At 38.8% G+C, this 24,399-nt stretch overlaps 1 protein-coding gene across 4 annotated transcripts in view; it reads left to right on the top strand.

The window, feature by feature from the left end:
- Ercc8 (ERCC excision repair 8, CSA ubiquitin ligase complex subunit) overlaps nucleotides 1-24,399 on the top strand; it is a 38,245-nt gene that overhangs the window by 3,863 nt on the left and 9,983 nt on the right. Inside the window, exons 1-9 of one of the 4 annotated variants that reach the window (XM_050160438.1) lie at nucleotides 1,034-1,129; nucleotides 7,181-7,236; nucleotides 7,397-7,498; nucleotides 12,000-12,123; nucleotides 14,901-14,982; nucleotides 16,190-16,258; nucleotides 18,516-18,582; nucleotides 20,889-20,989; nucleotides 21,930-22,054. In XM_050160438.1, the coding sequence (XP_050016395.1) occupies nucleotides 7,398-7,498; nucleotides 12,000-12,123; nucleotides 14,901-14,982; nucleotides 16,190-16,258; nucleotides 18,516-18,582; nucleotides 20,889-20,989; nucleotides 21,930-22,054 (669 nt within the window). In that variant the 5' untranslated portion in view covers nucleotides 1,034-1,129; nucleotides 7,181-7,236; nucleotide 7,397. Of the gene's footprint in view, nucleotides 1-1,033; nucleotides 1,130-7,180; nucleotides 7,237-7,396; nucleotides 7,499-11,999; nucleotides 12,124-14,900; nucleotides 14,983-16,189; nucleotides 16,259-18,515; nucleotides 18,583-20,888; nucleotides 20,990-21,929; nucleotides 22,055-24,399 lie in introns of those variants that run through there. The other 3 variants (XM_050160437.1, XM_050160441.1, XM_050160440.1) reach the window with 3 other exon arrangements.

Here is a 24,399-nt window from a genome sequence, read left to right as displayed (position 1 = left end):
TTACCCTGATACCAAAACCACACAAAGACCCAACCAAGAAAGAGAATTACAGGCCTATCTCACTCATGAATATCGACGCAAAAATTCTCAATAAAATACTGGCAAACCGAATTCAAGAACACATCAGAAAAATTATCCATTATGATCAAGTAGGCTTCATCCCAGAGATGCAGGGCTGGTTCAACATACGCAAATCTATCAATGTAATCCACCATATAAATAGACTGAAAGAAAAAAACCATATGATCATTTCATTAGATGCGGAAAAAGCATTCGACAAAATTCAACACCCCTTTATGATAAAGGTCTTGGAGAGAATAGGGATACAAGGGTCATACCTAAATATAATAAAAGCTATCTACAGCAAACCGACAGCTAACATTAAATTAAATGGAGAAAAACTCAAAGCCATCCCACTAAAATCAGGAACAAGACAAGGATGGTCTCTCCTTCTGATCTCCACCTTTGCTGTGATTGCCCAGTTTTCTGGAACTCCCATCTTGGTCCTTCAGTCAGCAAATTTGGCCTCTGGTTACTGTCATACCACACATTTCATGTTTGGGCCCAAGATAGAATTCAGAATAATAAAGACATGTAAAAAAATCAAAGCACTAATGGGAAAAAGAAAATAATTCACTTCGTTTAAACTGCTGCAGGAAGAAGTATAATTTGCATTTCTATGCTCAGAGAAATGAGAATCTTTTTAATTGTGTAATTCAAACTTTTATCCACTGGGTGTCCTCAGTCAAGTTTATCAGAATCTTTTTCTTGCAAATTTATCCCTAGATAACTTTTTAAGGACTAAACTCTTTAAATGAAATTTAAGGTAATGTTTCAAGTGAAATATTTGCATATAATTGTTGGGAACTTGTTTGAGAGGCTTACATTTACAAATCTGAACACCTTTAAATATGGTAAGAGACTAAATAAAGATTTGTGGTAATCCATGTAATCTTGGGAAAATAAGGAATTTGCTTATTTTAAAGTTTTTCTTATTGCTAAGTCTTTTTCCTTTTCTCTTTAATTTTTGAAGGGTCCTGGGACTGGAGTTAAACAAAGACAGAGATGTTGAAAGAATCCATTGCAGTGGAGTTAACACTCTTGACATTGAGCCTGTTGAAGGAAGATAGTAAGTTGTGTCTTCACTTTTCTATCTAAAGCTTATCTTTTTAAATTGATTAGTAGAAATCAGTTATAATATGTTAAAAAAATTAAATTGTTGCATTTGTTGAGCTGGCATTTATTCATTTGAAGTAAAAACAGAATCAAATATGCAAAATGTTGCCAGCTCGATCAATACTCCAAACTACTGTAACCTAGATATATTCATGTTAAATCAATAAACCCAAGAAGTTATGTTATGCAGTAGGTTTCTAAGTGCTGGGATGTGTCTTGGGTGCTCTTTTAAATATTTCTTGTTACTGTCAAGAAATCTAATGGGAACTAAAATAGAAAAGCAGAAATGTATTTGGCAAATTAAGTTTGAAGCATCAATTTTCCTGAGTTTCTTTCTTACCAGCTCTGTGATCTGTGCAATTACCTAACCTTTTAAATTTCCAGTTGCCATAGCTGTTTGATGGGAAAGATCGTGTTTAGCTTATTTGTCATAAGAATTTGAGAAAATCTGCTGAAAGCAGCTTCACATGCATGTTGAATTGTTTCAGCTCATTGTCCACACCGTAGCTAGTCACAATTTGTCGTCACACCACACTACTCATATAGGAGGGGTTGGAGGACAATGCAGCTCTCCAGCAGAATATATGATTTGCATGCACAAGGATCTGGGTTCAATCTGGAGCAGAAGGGGGAGGAGAAAAGAACCGCAGTAAGGAAGGTGAACTCAGAGCCCTTCATGTAAGGGCTCTTCACTCTTCACTGAACTCAGAGCTCTTCACTGTATTCAGTAATGGACCCTTAAATACAATGCACAAGGACCTGACTCTGCTAACAGGTCAAGCCCCGCACTACAGGAAATAGAACAAATCAGTCTTTATGTGCTCTATAATTAGACCTTGTATATTTAAAAAAAAGAAAGAAAGAAAGAAAGAAAGAAAGAAAGAAAGAAAGAAAGAAAGAAAGAAAGAAAGAGAAAACTAAGGAAAAGAGTTTCTCGTGCTATAGTCTGTTCAGCAGTCACCCTAGAGTTTTGTTTTAGTAAAGTATTGTCCTTCGCTTTAACCTAAGTCAGGATAGGCCTGGCAGACTCGCACTTTCTGCTTTTACCTCTGCCATAATAATGGTGTGTAAGAAATGTGTGGTGAACAGAGTTCTCCATTTAGCACGTGGCTAAATTTAAAAGATGGCACACAATAATTCTTTCCTTTTCCCTAGCTTTTCAAGGCAAAACATAGTATTTCCTGTTCAAAGACAGTTGTGGGCTCTCATTTGTAAAATTAGGTGCAGATCCAAGGAATAAAGGACAGATGATTTCTTTTGGTCGTTGGTGCCAGTGGGGAGAAAATATACTAGTGTTCCAGCCCAGCTGTTTGGCATAGTGTAACCTGTTAGCAGAGTCAGTCTGAACTGGGGAATTACAGTTTACATATGTGTGGAGTATGTTTGAGGAATATAGGATGAAGAGCATTTCCACGGGGCAGTCGAAGTCTGAACCACTCAGCATAGTAGCACTCCCTTTACTACATGGTAAAAGATACAATTGTTTATTTCTTTGTTTGCTAAGACATATTCAGTCCCACTCAGGAGCAAGAAGGAAGAAATCAAGATGAAAGTATATGTCAAATCAAAAACCAAGTCTTTTATTTCCTTAACAAACATCAGTGTACATTTAAGTTGTTCAAAATTCTTTTAATATTTATCATCCACTATGAACACTGTAGCAGAAGCACTAAAAACCACAGTCACAGCCAGAATGCACAGATCTGGTAGACCAGTCTGCAGTTCCACAATTAGGTGTGCTTTTAAGAAGACTACCCATACACTGCATTTTTAGAAGGTTCAACTACAGAGAATACATTTGCATACCACCTATGAAGATTAAATTTTGTATATCTTATAAATTCTAATTTAATCACCTTTTGTAAGTTTCCTCCTTTAACATAAAAACAGTGCCCTACCTCTTTAATATTGTTGGCTGAGGTTTCTATCCCACCCAGTCCTGCAGCCTTTCAGCCCCAAAGAAATACACAGAGGTCTACATTAATCATAAACTGATTGGCCTATTAACTCAGGCTTCTTATTAACTCTTATAACTTATATTAACCCATAATTCTTGTCTGTGTTAGTCACGTGGCTTGGTGCCTTTTTCAGCGAGGCAGTCACATCTTGTCCTCTGTGTCTGGATGACGACTGCAGACTGCTCTTTCCTCTTCCCAGAATTCTCCTGTTCTCATCGCTCCACCTATATACTTCCTGCCTGGCTACTGGCCAATCAGCATTTTATTAAAATACAATTGATAGGTTACAGACCATTGTCCCACAGCATAATATGGTCATGATTAGCAGAATTCTAACCTCATAGTTAAGTAATATTAGTGTAAAATACTAAACAGAAAGTCATTTAATTTCAAGAAAGCATGTCACGCCTCAGTAGCAGGCGAGGCTGGAAGGAGCTCAGTGTGGCCCTTGTAATCATTCCTAGGAACTAATAGGTCAACACTCCCTGCAGAACAGAGCCCCACACTGAAAAATAGAACCCAGCTTGAGCAGTGTGGTGCTAGAGACACAGGGGAAAGGACAGCTCACCTAAAAGTTTAGGACATGAACAGAACCAGAAAAAATTCTAATTAAAAACTTTTGTTTTTAAGTATCTTTCAAAATGAATGAAAATATATTTTAGAATGAGGATTTTTCTGAGAATAAAAGTTTAAACGTTATTCTAAATCTAGATTATAAATTCTAAAATATAAATTCTAAACCTAAACTCTAACTCCATTCTGAAAGAATATGAAAATATGCAAAAATAGGATATGAGATGTAAGAGCTAAGAGAATAAAGAGAACTGATGGCCACTGCAATGACTTCATGCCTGACAGGTTATGTCATAAAATGTGAGAATGCTAATATAATATTGCAAAACTAATGAAAAGTCAGTTTGTTGTCATGTGTGTGGTACACATTCATGTGTGCATTTATATGTGTGCAGCTCCTGAGGCATCTAAACTTTGGTCATTATGTTTGTGTGGTGGACACTTTACCAACTGATCATCTCTTGCCTAATTCCCAAAACATGGAATCCATGAAAGAATAAATTCAAATGTAAAAAATCTCAGAAATGAGGTTATCAAACACATGGAAAATTAGAAATAAAAGAAAAATATTTCAGAAATGAGACAAAGCATAAGAACACAAGCAAATCACCACAGGTGTAATTCCTTAGAAACAGAAAGCAGAAGTGTAGAGAACTTAAGATTAGGAAAGAAGGGATGAAGGACCAGGCTGTAGCTCAGTAGTGGAGTGCTAGCCTCTCATGTGTGAGGCTATAGGCTCAATCTCAGCACTGACAACAGATGTGAAGGTAGTCAGACAAACAGAATAAAGGCCAAGAAGACCCAGACTGCATATGACAAAAGTCGACACAGAAGACCAATGCAAGCAAGCAAAATAACCTTGAGACTATAATAAAATAAACCTTTTCACTTGGAGTAAAATCTACAACTAGAACCAGGCATGGTGGCAAACACCTTAAATCTTAGCACTCGGGAGGCAGAGGCAGATGGGTCTCTGAGTTCAAGACCAGCCTTGTCTACGGATCTACAACTGTGTGTAAGGGAAAAGGTAACACTTTCAGTGTGTGTGTAAGGGAAAGGGTCACACTGGTGTGTGTGTAACAAAAGGGTCACATTGTCACTGTGTGTCAGGGAAAGGGCCACACTGTCAATGTGTGTGTAAGGAAAGGGCCACACTGTCAGTGTGTGTGTAAGGAAAGGGTCACACTGTCAGTGTATGTGTAAGGGAAAGGGCCACACTGTCAGTGTGTGTGTGTAAGGAAAGGGTCACACTGTCAGTGTGTGTGTAAGGAAAGGGTCACACTGTCAGTGTGTGTGTAAGGGAAAGGGTCACAAAAAGCCCAAAGGAAGACTATTTTTTTTTTCTTTAGTCTAAAATACTCTGAGAATTAAGCCTTTTCCATCTACTCAAACTGGTTTTCAAGGCCAGAAGGCAGACATCATCAGTAGCGTACAGGAACTCTTGGAGTGCTGCAGTCCTTAGCCCTTCTTTGCCTGTTGCTGGCTTGAAATCAGATAGCTAGAATAACCAGGACCATAACCAATACTTCTGGAAAGTAGCAATACTTTCTGTAAATGTATAAATTTGTAGATCTAGGTATTGGTTTGACTGCTGGTATCACATCACAATAAAGAAACCAGTTTTAAGTAAAGTTTATTTTAATTCAGTCTAAAAGTCTAAACTGGAAGTTGCAGAGCAAATGACCTGGGCGTTAGCCCAGATGATAAATCAGAGATGGAACAGGTCAAGGGAGCAAAGAAGCACAGAGTGGTGAAGGTCTGTGTTCACTTAAAACAATTCATGATACACTTTGGAGTGGTGAATTATGCAGTGTTCAGGAAAGGAAGCTGGCGATATTAGTAAGTAGCTGAAGGTAAAGAAGGGGTGGTGCTGGGGAAAGGGCCTTGAGGACATCTGAAGAACTCTTGATGAGATAGATGTGCCTGTTTTTAATTAGGCAACTGTGTTTTGTGTAATAGTGGGATAAAATTTGGAATATCTAAGATTTTAGTTAAATTTGATCCAAAAGAGATCATTCTTCAAAAAGATTTTCATCTCGTAAAAAATATTTTTTAAAAATGGTACCCTGAATGAGGTAGAAAGATAGAAACAGTGAAAATATTGGATGTGAAATACTGTGTATATGGGAAAAATCAAAGTTCTCGCTTTTGTAGGCTTTGTTCTGAATTTAGTGCACTGTTCACCACCCACTGTTACTTTCTAAACTGAAAATATGGCTTCCAGAGAGGTCAGTTAAATGTTACAGCTTCAAATTCTAAGATTTCTTTCAGATAATGTTATGAAAAAAAACAAAATCATAATTAGAAAACAAACAGTCAGCTGGGCGGTGGTGGCACACGCCTTTAATCCCAGCAGGTGGATCTTTGTGAGTTCGAGGTCAGCCTGGTCTACAAGAGCTAGTTCCAGGACAGGCTCCAAAGCCACAGAGAAACCCTGTCTCGAAAAAACAAAAAACAAAAAAACAAGAATGTTTTACAAGTTAATGTTGTAAGTTAGTTGAATTGATATAAAGAATTTTCTGTTGTTGAGCATGTACTTACATGTTACTTTTACTATTTAGAAATCATTTTTCAAAGCTTTTCTAATCAAATAATTGACAGTCTCTACCAATGTAATAGACTAGTTTGAAGAACAGCACCCTTCACTATTAAAAGTAAGATTGAGTAGTCAGGTGTGGTGCTCACGACTTTAATCTCAGCACTCAGGAGGCAGAGGCTGGTGAATCTCTGAGAGTTCCAGACCGGCCTGGTCTACAGAGCTAGTTCCAAGACAGCCAGGGCTACACAGAGAAACCTTTCCCCCACCCCCCCAAAAAAAGTAAGACTGAATGCGTGGTCCTTAGACCTCTCTTCTCTCTCCCATCTCCCTTCCTTACATGCGTACATCAGCAACATATTTCTTCCTTCGGTCACTAGACTGAGTACAGATCGCTAACTTCCCACACCTTACTGGCTACTTTCTCTTCTGCCTTCAGGTACCAGTTTTAATACGACATGACCAAGGATGCTATCCTTGAAGCTTCAAGCTAAAATAAAAGGAGCGTCCATTGCCACAGTGATTCCAATTAGTACATAGAGTTTGTGAGGCATTTACAAGGTCGTTCCTGCTAGACTGGCCTTCCAGGTGGCCTGTGTGCCTGTGTCGTTCCCAGTTACTAGCACAGTGCCTTATGCTCTGTAGGCATTCGGGACAGACGAAGTGAATGATTATGATTATGAAGGAAAGGAAGCCTGCTTCCATTTACTGCCACGTCAGCTTTGTTATTTAGGGGAGAACTCCCCCAACACATACTCCATTGTTGCTATTCTTACAGATGTTGAAAGTTGAGATAGGTGATATAACTTGCCCAGGAACAGGTAGCCACTGTTTTCATTTTGTACAGATTTAAGAAGACATGTAAAATATAACCGTAATGTTTTACTTTCTTAAGTGTCTTTTCCATCTTATTTCTACCATCTTTTATTTTTTGCAGTTGTTGGGGTAAACTTAAAATGATCAAAGATTGAGTTTTTCTTTATCTGTTCTTTTGTAAATATTAAGACATTTCAGTTTATTAAAGTTTGTTAGAATTAACTGTACTTATTACCTTAATACTTTGGGGTGTATATAGGCCAATGTTTGCAGATATGAAATCACCATCAATAGGTGGACTTCTCACAGTGATTAATGTGACTTTTTCCATTGTCAGCATGTTATCGGGTGGTTCAGATGGTGTGATTGTACTCTATGACCTTGAGAACGCCAGCAAACAACCCTATTACACATGTAAAGCAGTGTGTTCCGTTGGCAGGTGTGTATTTGAAAGTGTAACTCATGAATATGTAAACAGTTCAGTATTGTTTGCATCAAATGCAAAACATGAAAATAGTCATATGCACGACAGAAGCAGCTTTTAGAGTTGACTGAGAATTCCCTTGATGCTTTTTTAAAAAACAATTAAAATTTGATAGATTTTTTTTGTCATGTGATTTCCTTCAGTTTTTGTATCAGCTCTCAAATGAAATTCTAAAAAGACTTTTGTCTTTTTTGTTCTTCACCTACAGAGCATATCTCAGTGGCTATGGTTTTAATACCACTTAGCATAAGGTTCAGTTATGAATGTTTCACTAATTATAAATGCAAACTAAATTTTCAACTCATGCTGAAGGAGAATAGATTAAAAACATGATGTAATAAATGTATAGGCAATCCTCTCAACACACACACAAGCACGCACACATGTGTGCCCTTCTTTCTTGTCTGTTACTCACTCAAAATGCTCAGCTTGAACTGGGTGGCGGTGGTGCATGCCTTTAATCCCAGCACTAAAGAGGCATAGGCAGGCGAATTCCCACCCTGGTCTACAGAGTGAGTTCCAGGGCGACTCCAAGGCTACATAGAGAAACTATCTCAAAAAAAAAAAAAAAAAAAAGACAAAACACAACAAATAAAAATGCTCAACTTAAAAAATAGACCTGTTTGTCCTGACTTCGTTAGCTGTTTGGTAGTTCCTTTGTGACAGTCATTTAAAGCTCTTTTGCCATTTCTCTGATCTGTTAAGTCAACTTTGCCTTAGAGACTAGCTGCCAAGGGGTGTTCTCACAAGAAGCTCACAGATCTCAGCAGCCACCCTTCTATAGATATTCCCAAAGCATGGAAAGGCCCTGAGGTCATGGTCCCGAAGATTTATAATTGTGTGTCTACAGTGTTGATTCATTTTAGAAACACAATTCTTGAAAATCTTTCTGAGACTCAGCTTGTTTTGTTTTAGAGGTAATTTTATTTGCTCCCTCATTCTTACCAGGTTTCTGTAAATATTATTGTTAAAGCATCTTGAAAGCTGTTTAAAAAAAAAAACTATTGTGTAAATGGAAAGGAATATAGATAGCTAAAGAAAAAGTCCAGGGTCAGCTAGGTGGCTCAGTGAGTTCTGTCCCTGACCCCACACGGTAGGAGAGAAGTGGCCTTGACTCCAGGTCCATTTAGCAAACAACAGTAGTAGGCAAGTTACTGCAGAGCCTGTGAACTCCCCAGCGTGGGCTTTTGACCACATTTACAATAGCAGCACTGTTAGTGTTCAGGCACCTACTGGCCTCTCCTTGGGGTCCTGACAGCTGCAGCCACTAAGGACACCTCCTGTGCACATTCGCTACATTTCCTTTTAAAAGGTGGATCTTGCCCACCTCCCTTGTCTCTCTCTCTCTCTCTCTCTCTCTCTCTCTCTCTCTCTCTCTCTCTCTCCCCCCCTCTCTCCTGCTACTTTATCTCCAGGGGTAGTCTCCGCCCCCCTCTTTGTCCCCTACTCTTCCCTTTTCTCTGTCCCTTTTTCTGTCCCTTCTCTCTCCTCTTCCAGTAACCCCCCATGTGAGCCCTGTTGTATGGCATGACTGTCCCTCCTCACTGTTTTTTACATTTTAGCAAGCACTTAAGTTTTTTGTGTGGAGCAGACCTCAAATTCATTCTTGACACTGTTCACTACCTTGCCTGGCAGATTGGGATTGTAGGATGCAGGATCCCTTTCTGGGTGGTACCACTGAGGAGACTTCTCTCCTAGTGGCTTGCATAACACCTCCCCACCATAAAAGCTAGTCCACTGGGAGGAAGGTTGTGGGTTAGTTCCAGCTTGATTTCTCCATGGCCTAAAACCAAGGTGTATGGTGTCTTTAGCATTCTTGTCTTACCATCATCTAGTTAATGTTGGGCAACCAAGATCAGTAACAATAGTACACAGTATGAGACCTGCTCTTTAAGAGGATTGAGCCATTTACACACTTTCTCTCAGCCTTAATCAGAAGAAAAAAACTAAATTTTCAAGTGCTGGCTTCAGAGATCTGTCTGCTTCTGCCTCCTGAGTACTGGGATTAAAGTTGTATACCACCACACCTGGCTTTAATTTAATAATTTTAAAATCTAATGTTACCTGAGATTAAAATTTAACACATTAAGTTTATTAAATAGTGAAAAAGATATATTTTATACACCCAGTATATATGCTAGATAGTGTTACTCTGTGAAGAACTATGATTTGATGAGGTTTTTAGTGTGTAATATAAATAAATGTTAATGTGTCTATATTTTATTTTATTATGAATTTTATTCATACTCTAAAATGGCTATTTACAGTATCATTTTAAAATATAATTTCAGAAAATTTATTGTAGTATTACTATTTAGTAAATACTGTACTAAATAATTATTAGAAATACTATACTAAATAATTGTTATTTAGTATAGTATTGTGGCTTAGACTACATTGTAATATTTATTCTCAATTTACTTTATTTGTTCTTGGGCATTAAAAAGATTCTATTACCAATATTCTTACTAAATGTGCATGGGAATAATGTCATATATAAGAGAATGATACAAAATCGTATCCTGTTTTAAAATTTAAATTTAAAATATAATTGAGCTTTTGTTTGTATTTCTACAATAAGAACTGGTTTTATTTAAAACAACCCACCAGAAAGTCTATATTGAAATCAAGATTCTTAGAGGATATCAAAGTTGATTCTGTTCATTTTAAATAGAACTTACTGAAATAATGATTGTATATCATGAAATTGTGGAGAAAATTAGAGAGTCAAATTTACCAAATGGATGGAAGGAAGGAAGGAAGGAAGGAAGGAAGGAAGGAAGGAAGGAAGGAAGGAAGGAAGGAAGGAAGGAAGGAAGGAGAAAGAAAGGTTAAAACAGGGAACACAACCAAGGTCACACTACAGAAATAATTCCGTTAACTTTGGAACGTGTGACCAGTGTAGGCCAACTCTACAGCCTTGACTAATAGCTAACTCTCCTCGGGATTTCCATTCAGACCTGGACAATGAGAGTTCCAAACAGATCAATAAAGCTAAGCATGCAGCTTTGATGCCAAGGAAGAGGAAAAGACAATGCCTAGAGTCCCTCGATTTCTATAGCAGGAAGTAGGTACTTACTTGCTCGCAACAAGGCAGAGGTTCCTTGTAACTAGGAGGAGTTTGAATCCTTAGCAGAAAAGAAAGGCACCTGAGTACTGCTGCCCACACATTTGACTGTCCAACGTCTGTATGTGCCTCCCCCATAGCCTTTAAAAACACGGTTCTGGCATAACCTAATGATGTATCTACAATATCAGAATTATGCAAATTGTGGGCTCAAGTAAATAGTTAACCCATATAAAATGATGGAGAAAGCAGAAAAGTTAGTGACTGCTTATACATACATGCACACATACAGAAACATGGGTGGTCATACAGACCATATGTTATATACATCTGTCTCGAGGCCAGAGCAGGCCTTGAGGACCTTGCCTCTATTTAGCACTACAGACATTCACTCTTAGAAATTAGAGCCCACAATGGTCCTGTTTGCACAGGGTTACATAATGTTCTATACACTTGTTTGTTTTATTCTTGGAAATTTCTCCCATGTACAAACATAACAAGAGTATAATAACCAATTACTTATCACCCAACCTTCACAACTGTCAATCATAAGCTATTTGTTTCATATCTACTACATATTCAAACAGTTTCAGGATTATTTTTAAGTAAATCCCAGATAACATTATTGCATCAATAAGTACTTGTTTGTGTCACTGAAATGAAGACCTTTTTTGTAAATATAACCCTAGTACCACTATCTCACATGTACAGTAATCCCTGGAATCAAACATCTAGTATTCAGATTGCCTTCATAGTCTCAAAAGTATCACAATGCCAGTTTGTTTAAGATTGAGTAAAATGGCATACGTACTGTACTGATGACTGGCTCAGAGAACACAACATGTCTTTTAAGCAGGACAGCCTTTCACAAGATGATACTTGTAATTTCATGATAGGTTACATGAAACTAGTAGGTCCCATTGACACCCACCAATTGCATTCTTTTGTGCCAGAGTAAGTTTCTTGGTAAACAACAGTGTGTGGGTTCCCATGGCAGTGTGTGAAGCATTCCCCAGTTCTCAAATAATGATAGTTGAGAAAAGAAAAGCAAAAAGATGTATTTTTCCAGTTAGAAAATCCCCTGTCACCTGCAAGGTGAAAGAAGTTTGCTATAGTTGTCCAACACCCCCACCGCCAACTGTATACAGTACAGGAATGAGTGATACCTGATGAGCCTTAGGAGAGGGCAGGCCCCCAACATCTCACTGCGGAAACTTAATCTGAAGATGCCTAGACATTCTCTCTCCCCTTCTTAACAGCTAGAACAGGGATGTGTGATGTGAGTGTAGTGATCCGTATCTCCTTACCCATGCCTGCTACTTTTTCATAGTACTACATTTGAAACCCACCCGAGTCAGCAGTCTCTAAATTTCTATTGCTGTTTTGTAGAAGCCATCCTGATGTTCACAAATACAGCGTGGAGACTGTTCAGTGGTACCCTCATGACACAGGCATGTTCACTTCCAGCTCATTCGATAAAACTCTGAAAGTGTGGGATACAAATACATTGCAGGTAAGTACATTAAAACCTTTCTAAAATGCAATGTAGGATAATGGAAAACTGAATCCTCAACCATATTGGTGTGGTTTCTTGATAAGACGTTCTGTGTGTCAGATATGAAAGTAGTATAGTTAAGGAGAACTAGTGTTTGGGCTTATATCCTGGTTAACTAACTTCTGCTGGTTAACACTATGACAGTGGGCAAATGCCAGCGCACCTGCATCGTTCCTTTGTCTGTACATAAGGACCAAGATGGCACCTTCTAGAATGGTTTTGAGGGTTAAATGAGCCAACATACATAAAATACCTAGCACAAGGCCTAACATGTAACCAGCATTCAAAACCTTAGCAAATATTTTTATTATTTGAAAACTTCAAGCTAAATAATAGAATTAGACTTTTCCCTTCTTTATCTAAAAACTTGCAGGAAAAGAAAGTTTTCATAATATAGCTTAGTAAAAATAGATAATAGAGATGAGAATTATATAATTAATGAAATTTAATTTATAGTACTACTTATCCTCAGCTCTATATCTACCTGCCTGTAAAACCTCTTTATAGAAATGTGACATAATTTTAGAGTTGGCATTTCCCAGGCTAGATAGTAAGTTCTGCGTTATCCAGACCCTGTCTAAAAAAAAAAAAAAAAAAAAAAAACTAAATAGATTAAATGCATGTCATGAACTTCACAGTGAGTGGAGTACCTTGTAGCTGAACCAATCCTCCATTGACAAAACCCAGCAAAGTTCTGTTTAAAGGTTTTGAAAACCTGCTAAGAAATCTAGATTCTGATAGGCTAGTTCTCAGAGAAAAGAAAGGTTTGTAAACGTAAATTGGACTTTACAAATGACACTTATGTTTTTATGTATAGCAGGAGACTGAGAAGGATGGCGTTGGAGAGTTTTTAAGAGATAGAGCAGCAACTGGTCATGTGGTATATGCCTATAAGTCTAGCATTTGGGAGGCTAAGGCAGGAAAGGCATGAGTTCAAAACCAGCATGGACTATCTTGTGAGTCATGGGTGATAGAGCAAGATCTAGTCTCAGAGCAGCAATAACAAAAACACACATAATTAGAAAACAGTCAGCTGGGCAGTAGTGACGCACACCTTTAATCCTAGCACTTGGGAGGCAGAGGCAGGCGGATCTCTGTGAGTTTGAGGTCAGCCTGGTCTACAAGAGCTAGTTCCGGGACAGACTCCAAAGCTACAGAGAAACTCTGTCTCGAAAAAACAAAAAAAAAAAAAAAACGGGTCCCGGGTTCTGGAATGGGAATTGGGTAATTTATTATGTCTGATGTGAAAGTAAAATAGAGATTATGAGTCAGTAACATTCAGTTGAAGAGAAGGAGCTTGCATAGAACAAATCCTGAGGGTGATCAGGACTTATAGGACAGAAGTGACAACAAACTCTGCAAAAATAATGAAAAGGAATAGCCAGAGAGTAAGGGACACATCTGTACATCTCGACACTGGGAGCCAGTGAAAAAGACTGTTTCAAGGACAGTGGGGTGATTGGCTGTCTTAAGGAAGCTGACAGACACATCAGATAGGATACCGAGGCTATCAGCGATAGTGAAAAAGTAGTGTGAACAAGAAAAGTGAAACAAACTAAGATTGCAGTGCGTTAAGAAATGGTAAGTGTGACCTGGAGAAATGACTCAGCAGTTAAGAGCCCTGGCTGCTCTCCCATCAGACCTGGGTTCAATTCCAAGCACCCACATGGAGCTCACTACTGTCTGTAATTTCAGTTCCAGGGGGGACACCCTCACACAGATATTAATGCAGGCAAAACACCAATGCACATAAAACAAAATAAATTATTCTAACCAAAGAAATGGTAAGTAATTAAAGATTGACAAAATTAATATGAAGAGGAGGAAAGAAAATTGAGAGATGGTAGGGTGTAAGCTTTGTTTATTTTGTCCTGGGATATTAGAATGAAGGGGACTTTATTTCAGTGCTTCTGGGAATGGCCCAGTAGAGATCATCACAGCTAACCTGTAGATTGAGAGTGCTTCAGTGTTGGGTCAGAGATTAGCGTGTGAAATGGGAGACACAAGGGGTCAGAGATTAGCGTGTGAAATGGGAGACAGACTGTTTTTCCAAGCGTAAGCAAAGGCGTCTGGCTGCATGAGAGATTGTGTGAGATCTGCTTCAGTGACTTTAATTTTAACTGAACTGTAAGATCTAATCACCTGTTGTGATTGACGAGGGATGTTTTTGGCCAGTGGAGAAAGTTGGAAATGCTGCAGGATATTGCAGACAACTAGTTTATTGAGATGGTGCATTGTAGGCTGGCAGACGTTACTAAAGCAGTGAATGCAACTAGGAAAAAAGTGGGCAGGAAAGAATGCTAGGGACTCTGGGGCTTGTTCAAAAGTTCTAGAGTAGTTGGTGAAGAAAGCCAGAAAGATAGATGTTGTGGTTACTGATAACTGCAATTTATCCTTCCAAAGGATTGTGATTAGCATACTGGAAACTGAGGCCATGTGGTGCTGAGAGGCAGATTCCTAGCTAGCTAGAACTTGGATGGAGGTGCTAGCCTGCTGGAGAGGGGTGGTGAGTCCATAGAGATGCTAGCCTGCTGGAGAGGGGTGGTGAGTCCATAGAGATGCTAGCCTGCTGGAGAGGGGTGGTGAACCTCTAGAGGCTTGTCTTTCCTTAATTTCTGGGATTTGTTATGTTTTAGTTGATAAATTGCTGACAGTCAATTAAAAATATGTTTAAAATGTGGGAAAGAGAATTTGTTAATTGATTTTGCGCATTTTTAACGTCTCTTGTTTAACAGGCTGCAGATGTGTTTAACTTTGAGGAAACGGTTTATAGCCATCACATGTCTCCAGCAGCCACCAAGCACTGTCTGGTAGCAGGTGGGTACACCATCCTTCTGCCCTTTGCATGTGGGAAACTGTCCCCTTTTAGGGCTATGTTTGACAGAAAAACTTTAAGCCAGGGAAAGATTCTTTTAAACATTATAAACTAGTGTAAGTCCAGCAATGCTATTATCTGGGATTCAGACTGTGAGAGTATTGATTCTCTATCTCCCTTTTTCTTTGTTTCTTTCGGTTTGTATGTGTTCCCTGACTTCTTTTAAGTCACTAAACTTGAAGATATTTGATGTGAACAAAATACGACCGTTTGAACTGGTGAGGTAGCTCAGTGGGTAGGGCTGTCGCTGCCACACCTAGCATTTGATCCTTGAAACCCACATGGTAGGATAGAGCTGACTACAGCAGGCTATGCTCCATCCTGGTACACACACACACACACAAAGTAAATGTAATGTTTTTAATTTATAAATTTTCCAGTTCAACACAATGAAAGGAAAACTTATTTCTCTCTAACATTGATTGAAAGCAGATACGCATCTATATAATTCCTGTAACAACAACAAATATTAGCGTATTAGGAAGAAAAATATTAACCTACTATCAGGTATCTGGTCCCCAGGACTCAGTTATTCCTGAGAACTGCTTCATCTATAGGAGAGAGACACTTAACGGATTTGCAAGGTCTGTTCGTCTGAGTCAGACTTGCTATGAAGCTGTGTCTAGCAACTGGAGGGGTAGTAATAGCATTAGCTTGAGAAAACTGAGCTGTTGAAATTGAATGATTTCCTGTGATAAAGTGGCAAAGAGCTATAAACACACTTAAAGTGCTGCTAGAGATTTCCTGTGATATTTTACTGTGGTTACCTCTCGGTCGTCTGTGAAGTAGCCCAGCAGCCTGTGCAGATCTGTAACTGTTGTGATGAGAATAGACTGTGGACCACAGGCTGTGCACATCTGTGTCTACTGTAATGAGAATAGACTGTGGACACACAGACTGTGCACATCTGTAGCTGCTGTGATGAGAATAGACTTTGGACCACACAGTTCTGCATGAATACAGTGCAAATACATTTCTATAATCATAAACATTCAAGATGATTTAGAGGTTTGTAAATGTATTGTGACATACATTTTATATTCCTGTGTAGATACAGTGAAAGTGTTGTGATTCTTAATTGTAGTTTGCTAGGATCTTATAATTTATAATAAATGCTGTATAAAATCTTTTTATTTTTTTCTTTGGCAGTTGGTACTAGAGGACCCAAGGTACAACTTTGTGACTTAAAGTCTGGATCCTGTTCTCACATTCTACAAGGTATTTTTTTTAATTGCAACAACTACTACTTTGAGTGAACTAATCAGTAAAGGAAACATGACTCACCATGTGTTCTTTGTAAATGGCATGACTGATGCATCTTGAGCTAGTTGTTAAGTCAGCAAAGAAAGAGAAGTCCTGCTGTGCAGTATTCTTGTCCAGCACAGCTATTGAGACATCTGTATGAACAGTGACTGTAAGGGGAACGCAGAGGATAAGGAGAACAGGAAATCCAGCTCAAAGCCGTCAGCCGTTTCTACGTTTAAATGACGAGCACTGGGACTTAGGTCATCAGATGGGTCTTGTGTCTGCTATCTGATAATGTGACTAATGGGGAAGCTTTGTTCCTAATATTTAAAAATTTTTTCTCCTCACTACAAATATTTAGAAAAAGTCTTGAAGCAATACTTTGGGGAAACTATATTAATATAAATGATTTTATTAATTTTTAGCCATATTAAATCATCTAATTCTAAATAACAAATGCTGGAATATAATTCAGAAATATATATATTTTATCAGTTTCTGAGAAATAAAATAAATATTCCAGAAAAACTTGATGGAATGGGTAGCTTTTTTTTAAGGTTTATTTTATTCTTTTATGTATATGAGTGTTTTTCCTGCATGTGTGTATGTGCACCACATGTGTACCTCGTGCCCTTGGAGGTCGGAAGAGGAAGTCAATTCCCCTGAAACTAAAGTTACTGTTTGGAGCAGCAAAAGCAGTAAGGCTCTTAACCACTGAAGCAGTTCTCGAGCCCAATGGGTAGTGATGACATTATTACTAATAATTAATTGCTGTTGATTAAAAAGCTAGGCATATGAAAATGTCTGATTAGAACAGTTCCATTAGGTAAAACTATTCTTTGAATTTATGACCTGTGTTTTTTAGGAACAAAGCTATTAAGATGCTTTTTTCAATCAAATTTTTCTTTTATAACTTTATAAGAAATACTTTATTCTGTAAAATGGTTATGTTTTATTACATTTCTAATTATAAAGATAGATGACTCTGTTATGTAGACTGATTGATAGAAATTAGTACTTGTATTTTTTTTTTTCAAAACAGAAGCCAGTTCTTTTATATTAAAAGGTCTTGGGTTAAAAACTTCCCACCAGTAGTACGTAAAGAAAAGGGTAACCAGGCCACAACCCTTGACCCCTGAGAAGCTAGGTAGCAGGAAGACCCTAAGAGAGACATTCATGGATGCCCCTGGGAAGGGGAAATAGATAAGATCTCCTGAGTAAATTGGGAGCTGAGTGTGAAGGGAAGTGGGGAGAAGATGAGGAAATGGGATGGTTGAGTTGAGGGAGGTATAGAGAGGGAGAGCAATGAAAGAGCTGTCTTGATAGAGGGAGCCATTATGGGGTTAGGGAGAAATCTGATGCTAGGGAAACTCCTGGGGGGGGGGGGATGATCCCAGCTAAGACTCCTGGCAATAGTGGAGAGGGTGCCTGAACTGCCCATTTCCTGTAATTAGGTTGGTGATCACCCCAATAGTCATCAGAGAACCTTCATCCAGTACCTAATGGTAGCATATGCAGAGATCCACAGCTAAGCACTGGGTCAAGTTCCCAGAGTCCAGTCAAAGAGAGGGAGAAGGGAATATATGAGCAAAGGGGTCAAGATCATTATGGGGAAACCCACAGAGACAGTGGACCCAAGCTCACTGACTCTGAACTGATAGCTGGGGAACCTGCGTAGGACTGAACTAGACCCTCTGAATGTGGGTGACAGTTCTGTGGTTCGGGCAGCCTGTGGGCCCACTGGCAATGGGACCAGGATTTATCTCTAGTACATGAACTGGCTTTTTGGAGCCCATTCCTTATGAGGGATGCATTGCTCATTCTTGATACGGGGGGGAAGGAGGGGCTTAGTCCTGTCTCAACTTGATATGCCAAAATTTGTTGACTCCCCATGGGAGGCCTTACCCTTTCTGAGGAGTGGACTGGATGGGAAGAAGATGGGGGAAACAGGAGGAGAGGAGGGACAGGGGAATTGTGGTTGCTATGTAAAATGGAAGAAAAAAAAACTTTTAATTAAAAAATTTAAAAAAAGAAAATGAAATTAAAAATACTTCTCAGAAATCTCACATTAGTATTTAAACATAGATGCTGCAAGTTTAAGTCATCATATATCTTCACTGCTATTTATGCTTGCTATTTTCTGAGTTAGGCAAAATTATTAGCCCCTTATATTTTATTTGTTTTTAAAATATTTTGTAAGTGTATAATTTTTATACTTTTGGATTTACAGGTCACAGACAAGAAATATTGGCAGTTTCCTGGTCACCACGCTATGACTATATCTTGGCAACAGCCAGGTAAATTGCAATATATTTGGTTTTATTATTAATATTAATAATTAGAAGCATTTTGAAAGATTGTAGTTTTCATAAGATACATATTTTATTGTATATAATTGTTAGTACCTGAAAATGAAATATTGAGTAACAAGTTTGAGTTTACATCAGCAAAGATTTCCTTTTGTGTGTGTGGTGCATGTGCAGGTGCACATGCTTGTGTGTAAGCCAGGGGCTGACACTAGGTGTCTCCCTTAGTTGCCTTCCACTGTGTTTATCTTCTGCAGCACGCAGCTGCACTTAGCTTTTCAGGGACCTGCACTCACGTCCTCATACGGGTGCTGCAGGGTTTACCTGTTGGCCATCTGTGCATGGTCATTCATCTTGAAGGCTTTCACCTTTTAGAACAGAGAGAAATCAGGAGAACCTCTGCATAAATCATCTAGCACTGCTAATAAAACTTGTTATTTTCTACATGGAAGTAAAACACTTCTCGCGTAAGATGACACTTTTAGTTTTTTTAGCCATAACTTTTGTCCTGATACAAAGTATGCATGTATCCATTGATTTAATTTGTTAGTATTTAATGGCTACTATCCTGATGGTGCAAGTCACAAAATAATCCCACACTAGTTCAGAATTATGAATAATAAAGGTTTATTTATTTAGGGGAGACTTCCAGATCACTGTCCTAGATAACAGCCCTCTGCACAAACAGGGAACAGAAACACACTCTAGCAGTTGGAGTACATGCATTTATAGTAAAGAGACCACACTTGTATCTTAAAGGCTATTGGCTGAAGGAGTGGAAGGAGCTCCCATAGCACTACCCAGTCCAAATAGTGTACTAAAGGCACAGGTTGATCATGACGTCAGAAAGACCAGTGCCTACAGAACATTCTAGAGTGCCTTAGTGGCAGTAGACTTTGAGTGCTAGTACAGGAAGAGGTCCAGCAGTTTTGAGGGTGAGGACTGAGGACTGAGGGAGAAATAGTGACGAGTGGACCTTCAGTAACTAGTACAGGAAGAGAGCAGGACTGCTTGCCGGTGTGCAGGTGGGGGTTGTCCACTCAAGGGCTGAGATCGTAAAGATACTGAACGGTAGGCTGTGGGAGGAGGGGCTGGCTACAGGTACATAAGCGCTGGACAGCTGTGCTCAGTTCAAGAATGGACTACAGCTGTACTACAGTACGGAAATCTAAACATCACATGACACAGACAGTGATTTTTGGTGATTGAAGGGAAGTGCCTCAACATATGAAAGTTGTGGAAGCTCTGCTAAAACAAAGAAAACCACACACACACAAACTGTAGGAGGGATCAGTAACGTGACCTGAGGAGGTAAAAGTATGTGATTTCTGAGGTACAATGATGTCTAGACTGTAGATATCAAAAGACATCTAGACCTGGCAAGATGGCTTAGTGAAGACACTTGCTGCCAAGGCTGCCAAGGCTGCCAGCCTGAGTTCAGTCCCCAGAGCCTGTGTGGTGGGAGGAAAACCAGCTCATGCAAGTTGTCCTTTAACCTTTGGCTTGTGTTCATGGACACATGTATGCACACACACACATACACATGCATGCATGTAAATAAGTAAAATCAAGTTTTTAAAGAATATTGTTAAGGTCTTTAGGCAGACATGATAGGTGACTGGATCTAGTTGGGAGCTCATTTATTGCTGGGTATTTCTTAGAGGTGAAATTGATACTTAATTTGTCTTTGCCTTTGTTGTTTCATATTCTGTTGAAGTGCCCAGTTTCTAGAAGATAGTAAATACAGTTTTCTAGCAAAGACTTATTGTAGCACAAAAAAACAACTGGAAAGAGATTGTCCTTATTATATATCTTATTTTGAAAATTTTACTATAAAAAGCAAGATAATAAATGCTTAAACAATGAGATTATTTAACTGCTTGGTTGTCTAACTTGAATTCTCCATGACAGATGGTACTTTTCCATTAGGAAACAGAACAAATCCTTTCTCCCTCCAGTTCCTCTTGCTAGTTGTTTTGTCAGAACAATGAGAAAAGTAAATGAGATAACATTTGAGAAATACAGAAAATATGTCATAATTAGTGTGATAGGAGAAAAGCAGAATTCTAGCCTTGTGATCTGTAAAGAAAAATTATCTTTCTTTACTATGTTTTCACTATTTTATGGGAATGTTGAGTTTTGAATGTTGAATATTTGTTGAAAATAAGAATACAGTACAATTATAGGAATATATTTGTGACATAGAGTGAAACGTCCATGTTCAGTCTAGCAAAGTAAAGAGTAGAGTCATTACCCTAGCCACACATGTCAATATAAGAGCTATTTTTTCTCCTCAGCGCTGACAGTCGAGTGAAATTATGGGATGTGAGAAGAGCATCAGGATGTTTGCTCACTCTTGATCAGCATAATGGGAAGAAGTCACAAGCTGCTGAATCAGGTAACAAAGACCACAGTCAATAATACAGTAATGGTTTTATGGTGGCTTTCTAGATTGAAACCAAATAAGTATATATTGACAAATTAAAAATTAATTTTTGTAAATGGTATTCAAAATCAAACATAATTGTGGTTTTCTTTCTCCCAAGATCCAAATAATTATGTAGACTGCTTTTGCCTCCAAACTTTCAAACATACAAGCTTCTCATGTGTACCTTGGTTTGCAAATATGTTTGCTCTAAGGCCAACTATGTCAACTCAGTTTTACACAGAAAGCTGCAGTAGGGTGATGCAAGAGCGGTGCTCTGTGCTTCTGTGTCACCACAGAGATAAGTCAGGTGCCATCCCTGTGGCACTCGGCTCAGTTGTGTTTTTATACAGGATTTAAAAGCAGTGTCCACCCATTCTAGACTAGAAACTCAGTTGGTTTTTTTTTTCCCAAGATTAGAATAGTTTTTCTCTGTTAAACTTTCTCTTGATAGAAAACATTAATATTTTCCTTTCTTTATTTCTTTTCTCTCTTGATAGTGCTGGAGACTGAACCCAGGCTGGCCTAAAACAAATGGCCCTCTTTCCTTCCTCTGCCTCCCAAGTGCTGAGATTATAGGCATGCCCTGCCATTTTGGATTTTTAATACTTTGTCAAATGATTTCTAATTTAGAGGGAAATATATGAAAGCGTTGAAAAGCATTTAAAGTAAGTTATTTTTAATTGAATTAGTACAGTTTGCTTCCTGAAAAAATTATACTTGGCAAATATTTTGCCTATTCTTTTCCTCTACAGGGTTTTTTTAATGTAGCTTATCTTGCTTACATAACCTAAAGATTGGTTAATTTTATGCATAATCAACTTACATTTTAGGTAATTCATTAGTTATTCTTTAATGTGTTTAAAATATACTTAACCCAGAAAAAGATAAATTGAATGTGTTTTCATTGCAGCAAACACTGCTCACAATGGGAAAGTTAATGGCTTATGTTTTACAAGTGATGGACTTCACCTGCTCACTGTTGGCACAGACAACCGAATGAGGCTCTGGAATAGCTCCAGTGGGGAGAACACACTGGTGAGAGGCTTTAAAGGACCTGTTCAGTAAATGGTCTGTGATGTACATTTATACACATTATATTACATTTTCTATAGAGGTGACTTCATTTCTTGTCTTGAGTCACAGCTGTTAATATATTTTGAAAAAATACTTGAGGTATGAACGGCTAATTCTCAGGCTCGCCACCCCACCTGGCACCCCGGCTCATTCCCTGTCTTACTGTGCAACTGCTATAACAGGGGTGAACTTGATGCTTTTAATTAAAAGATTGAGAACCACTACAGATAAAGGTACCAACAGTCAAATTTTACATTTAACATTGGTCATATCCTTTCCTTTCCCCATCTTTTCTAGCTAGTAGATCTCTTTCAAGTACTGAGGGTCACTTTGACTACTGTTGTTAATACTAGTATTTCTAGTGCTAACACTGATAGGATTGTCTCTGTGTGCGACACAATGGGCACAGACTCCGAGGCTTGTTCCTGCCAGCCAGCCCTCTGCCACTAACTGCTCCCCCCACCGTCCAGTATGTCGTGTGGAGTGGTCCTTTAACCTGTCTGAGGGGCTTAGGCTAGATGGAGAACAAGTAAAGGCTTTCAGTAGAGAAGTGACAGGACCAGACTGGACAGTGTTCTGCAGTGTGTGTCGGAGTCTAATGTGACGACTGCAAATGGCACTGTGCATATGGCCATGGCTGGTACCGTTTAGTCCATTTCTGTCTCCTTAAAGGTGGTGGCGCATGCCTTTAATCCCAGCGCTCGGGAGGCAGAGGCAGGCGGATCTCTGTGAGTTCAAGGACGGGCCCCAAACTACAGAGAAACCCTGTCTCCAAAAAAAAAAAAAAAAGATAATACTTCATCAAAGTAAGTTATTCATAAAGAATTAAACATAGCTAACTTAGAATCTCTCCTAGAAAGGGGACTTGAAAGGACTTGAGACACTGATTCCAAAAAATAAACTCCAAGGAGAAGCCTTGTCCTCAAATTTGTAAACATCTTACAGATCAAAAACAAATTCCACCCCGATTTACTTAATACTCTTTTCAGCTTGGGTGTCATCATTTTGTAAATCATGAATATTGTCTGTCTAAAAACTAATTACAAGTTTAACAATGTAGTGCTGAGCTACCAAATAGCGGGCAGAGTGTAGTAGCAATCCTCTGTTTTTGCCTTACTTGTGTAAATATGTGCAAATACACATCTCCAATATCTTTAATGATAAACTATATACAAATATTGAGTCTACATATTAAACTTAGTAAAGCTTAATTTCTTATTTTTTAGATAACAATAAATAGAAATAGAATTTTAAAAGTTTTCCCCTCACACAATCTTTAATGGATCCTTAATGATCCTTGATGTAATCTCCCCATAGTTTGAAGTCTGGAGACAATGTCTTAAAGTACAGAGCAAATTCCAGCTGGGCCAGTTCACAAGGAGACACGTTTGTCACAACAAAAGAAGAGAAGAATAGAGAGTGGGAATTGGTGATGTGTCCCAGTTACTGGCGCATCCTTCGTGTTGTGTGGTGGCGCAGGGAAGGAACTGAGACTGTTGGCACCACTGTTAAGCCAGCCACAGTGCTGTTAGTTTCTCCTTGTGTCAGCGCTGGCCCCAGTGTGTCTGTTTAACTACACTAATGCCCTAACTGTTCCTAGCTCCTCCACGTTTCCGCGCTGTTCAAACTGACTGCCTTCACCAGTTGTATAAGCCGTGCATTCTTGCGCTCTGGCTCTGCCACTTCCCATTTCCCCACCTTTAGTGCACTGATCTCCTTAGAGATAGAGATCTGCCATCCCCGCTTGCCCTTCTATTCTGCTGGACCGACTGCAGCCTTCACTTTAGAGTACCCCTCCTGCGGCTACAGCTTAGCTTTCAAGGTTCATCTCAGCCTGTCTTTTGAATCTTCTACTCTATCTTAAAAGCTCCCATAGTACCCTGGGCTTATTGTCTTGAAGTGTACTATGACCATCACTTCACACGATGAAAGAAAAATGTCATATAACAAAATGTTTCAGTGGTTTTGTTAACATAGTTTAGATGCAGCCTTTGAGTCTGATGTGTACTAGCCAAGATTCATTGATAAATTACTTACCTTTGCCAGGCATGGTGTCCCACACTTTTAATCCCAGCACTCTGGAGACAGAGGCAGGCGAAATCTCTGAGTTTGAGGCCAACCTAGTCTACAAAGTGAGTTCCAGGACAGTCAAATATACACAGAGAAACCCTGTCTGGAAAAAAAACAAAAAAAGAAAAAAAAGGAAAAGAAGTTACTTAGCCTTTCCATGTATTCCCTTCTTTCTGCCCTCTTTTCCATGATGTTTCCTGGGTTTTACAGGGGTTGATACAGGTGTCCCATTTGCG

This window comes from Alexandromys fortis, unplaced genomic scaffold (genome assembly GCF_014885135.2).
Source record: "Alexandromys fortis isolate MF-2015 unplaced genomic scaffold, M_Fortis_MF-2015_v1.1 scaffold_76, whole genome shotgun sequence".
NCBI lineage: Eukaryota > Metazoa > Chordata > Mammalia > Rodentia > Cricetidae > Alexandromys > Alexandromys fortis.
The sequence above is the reverse complement of the archived record's forward strand: the minus strand, read 5'-3'. Positions and strand labels throughout refer to the sequence as shown.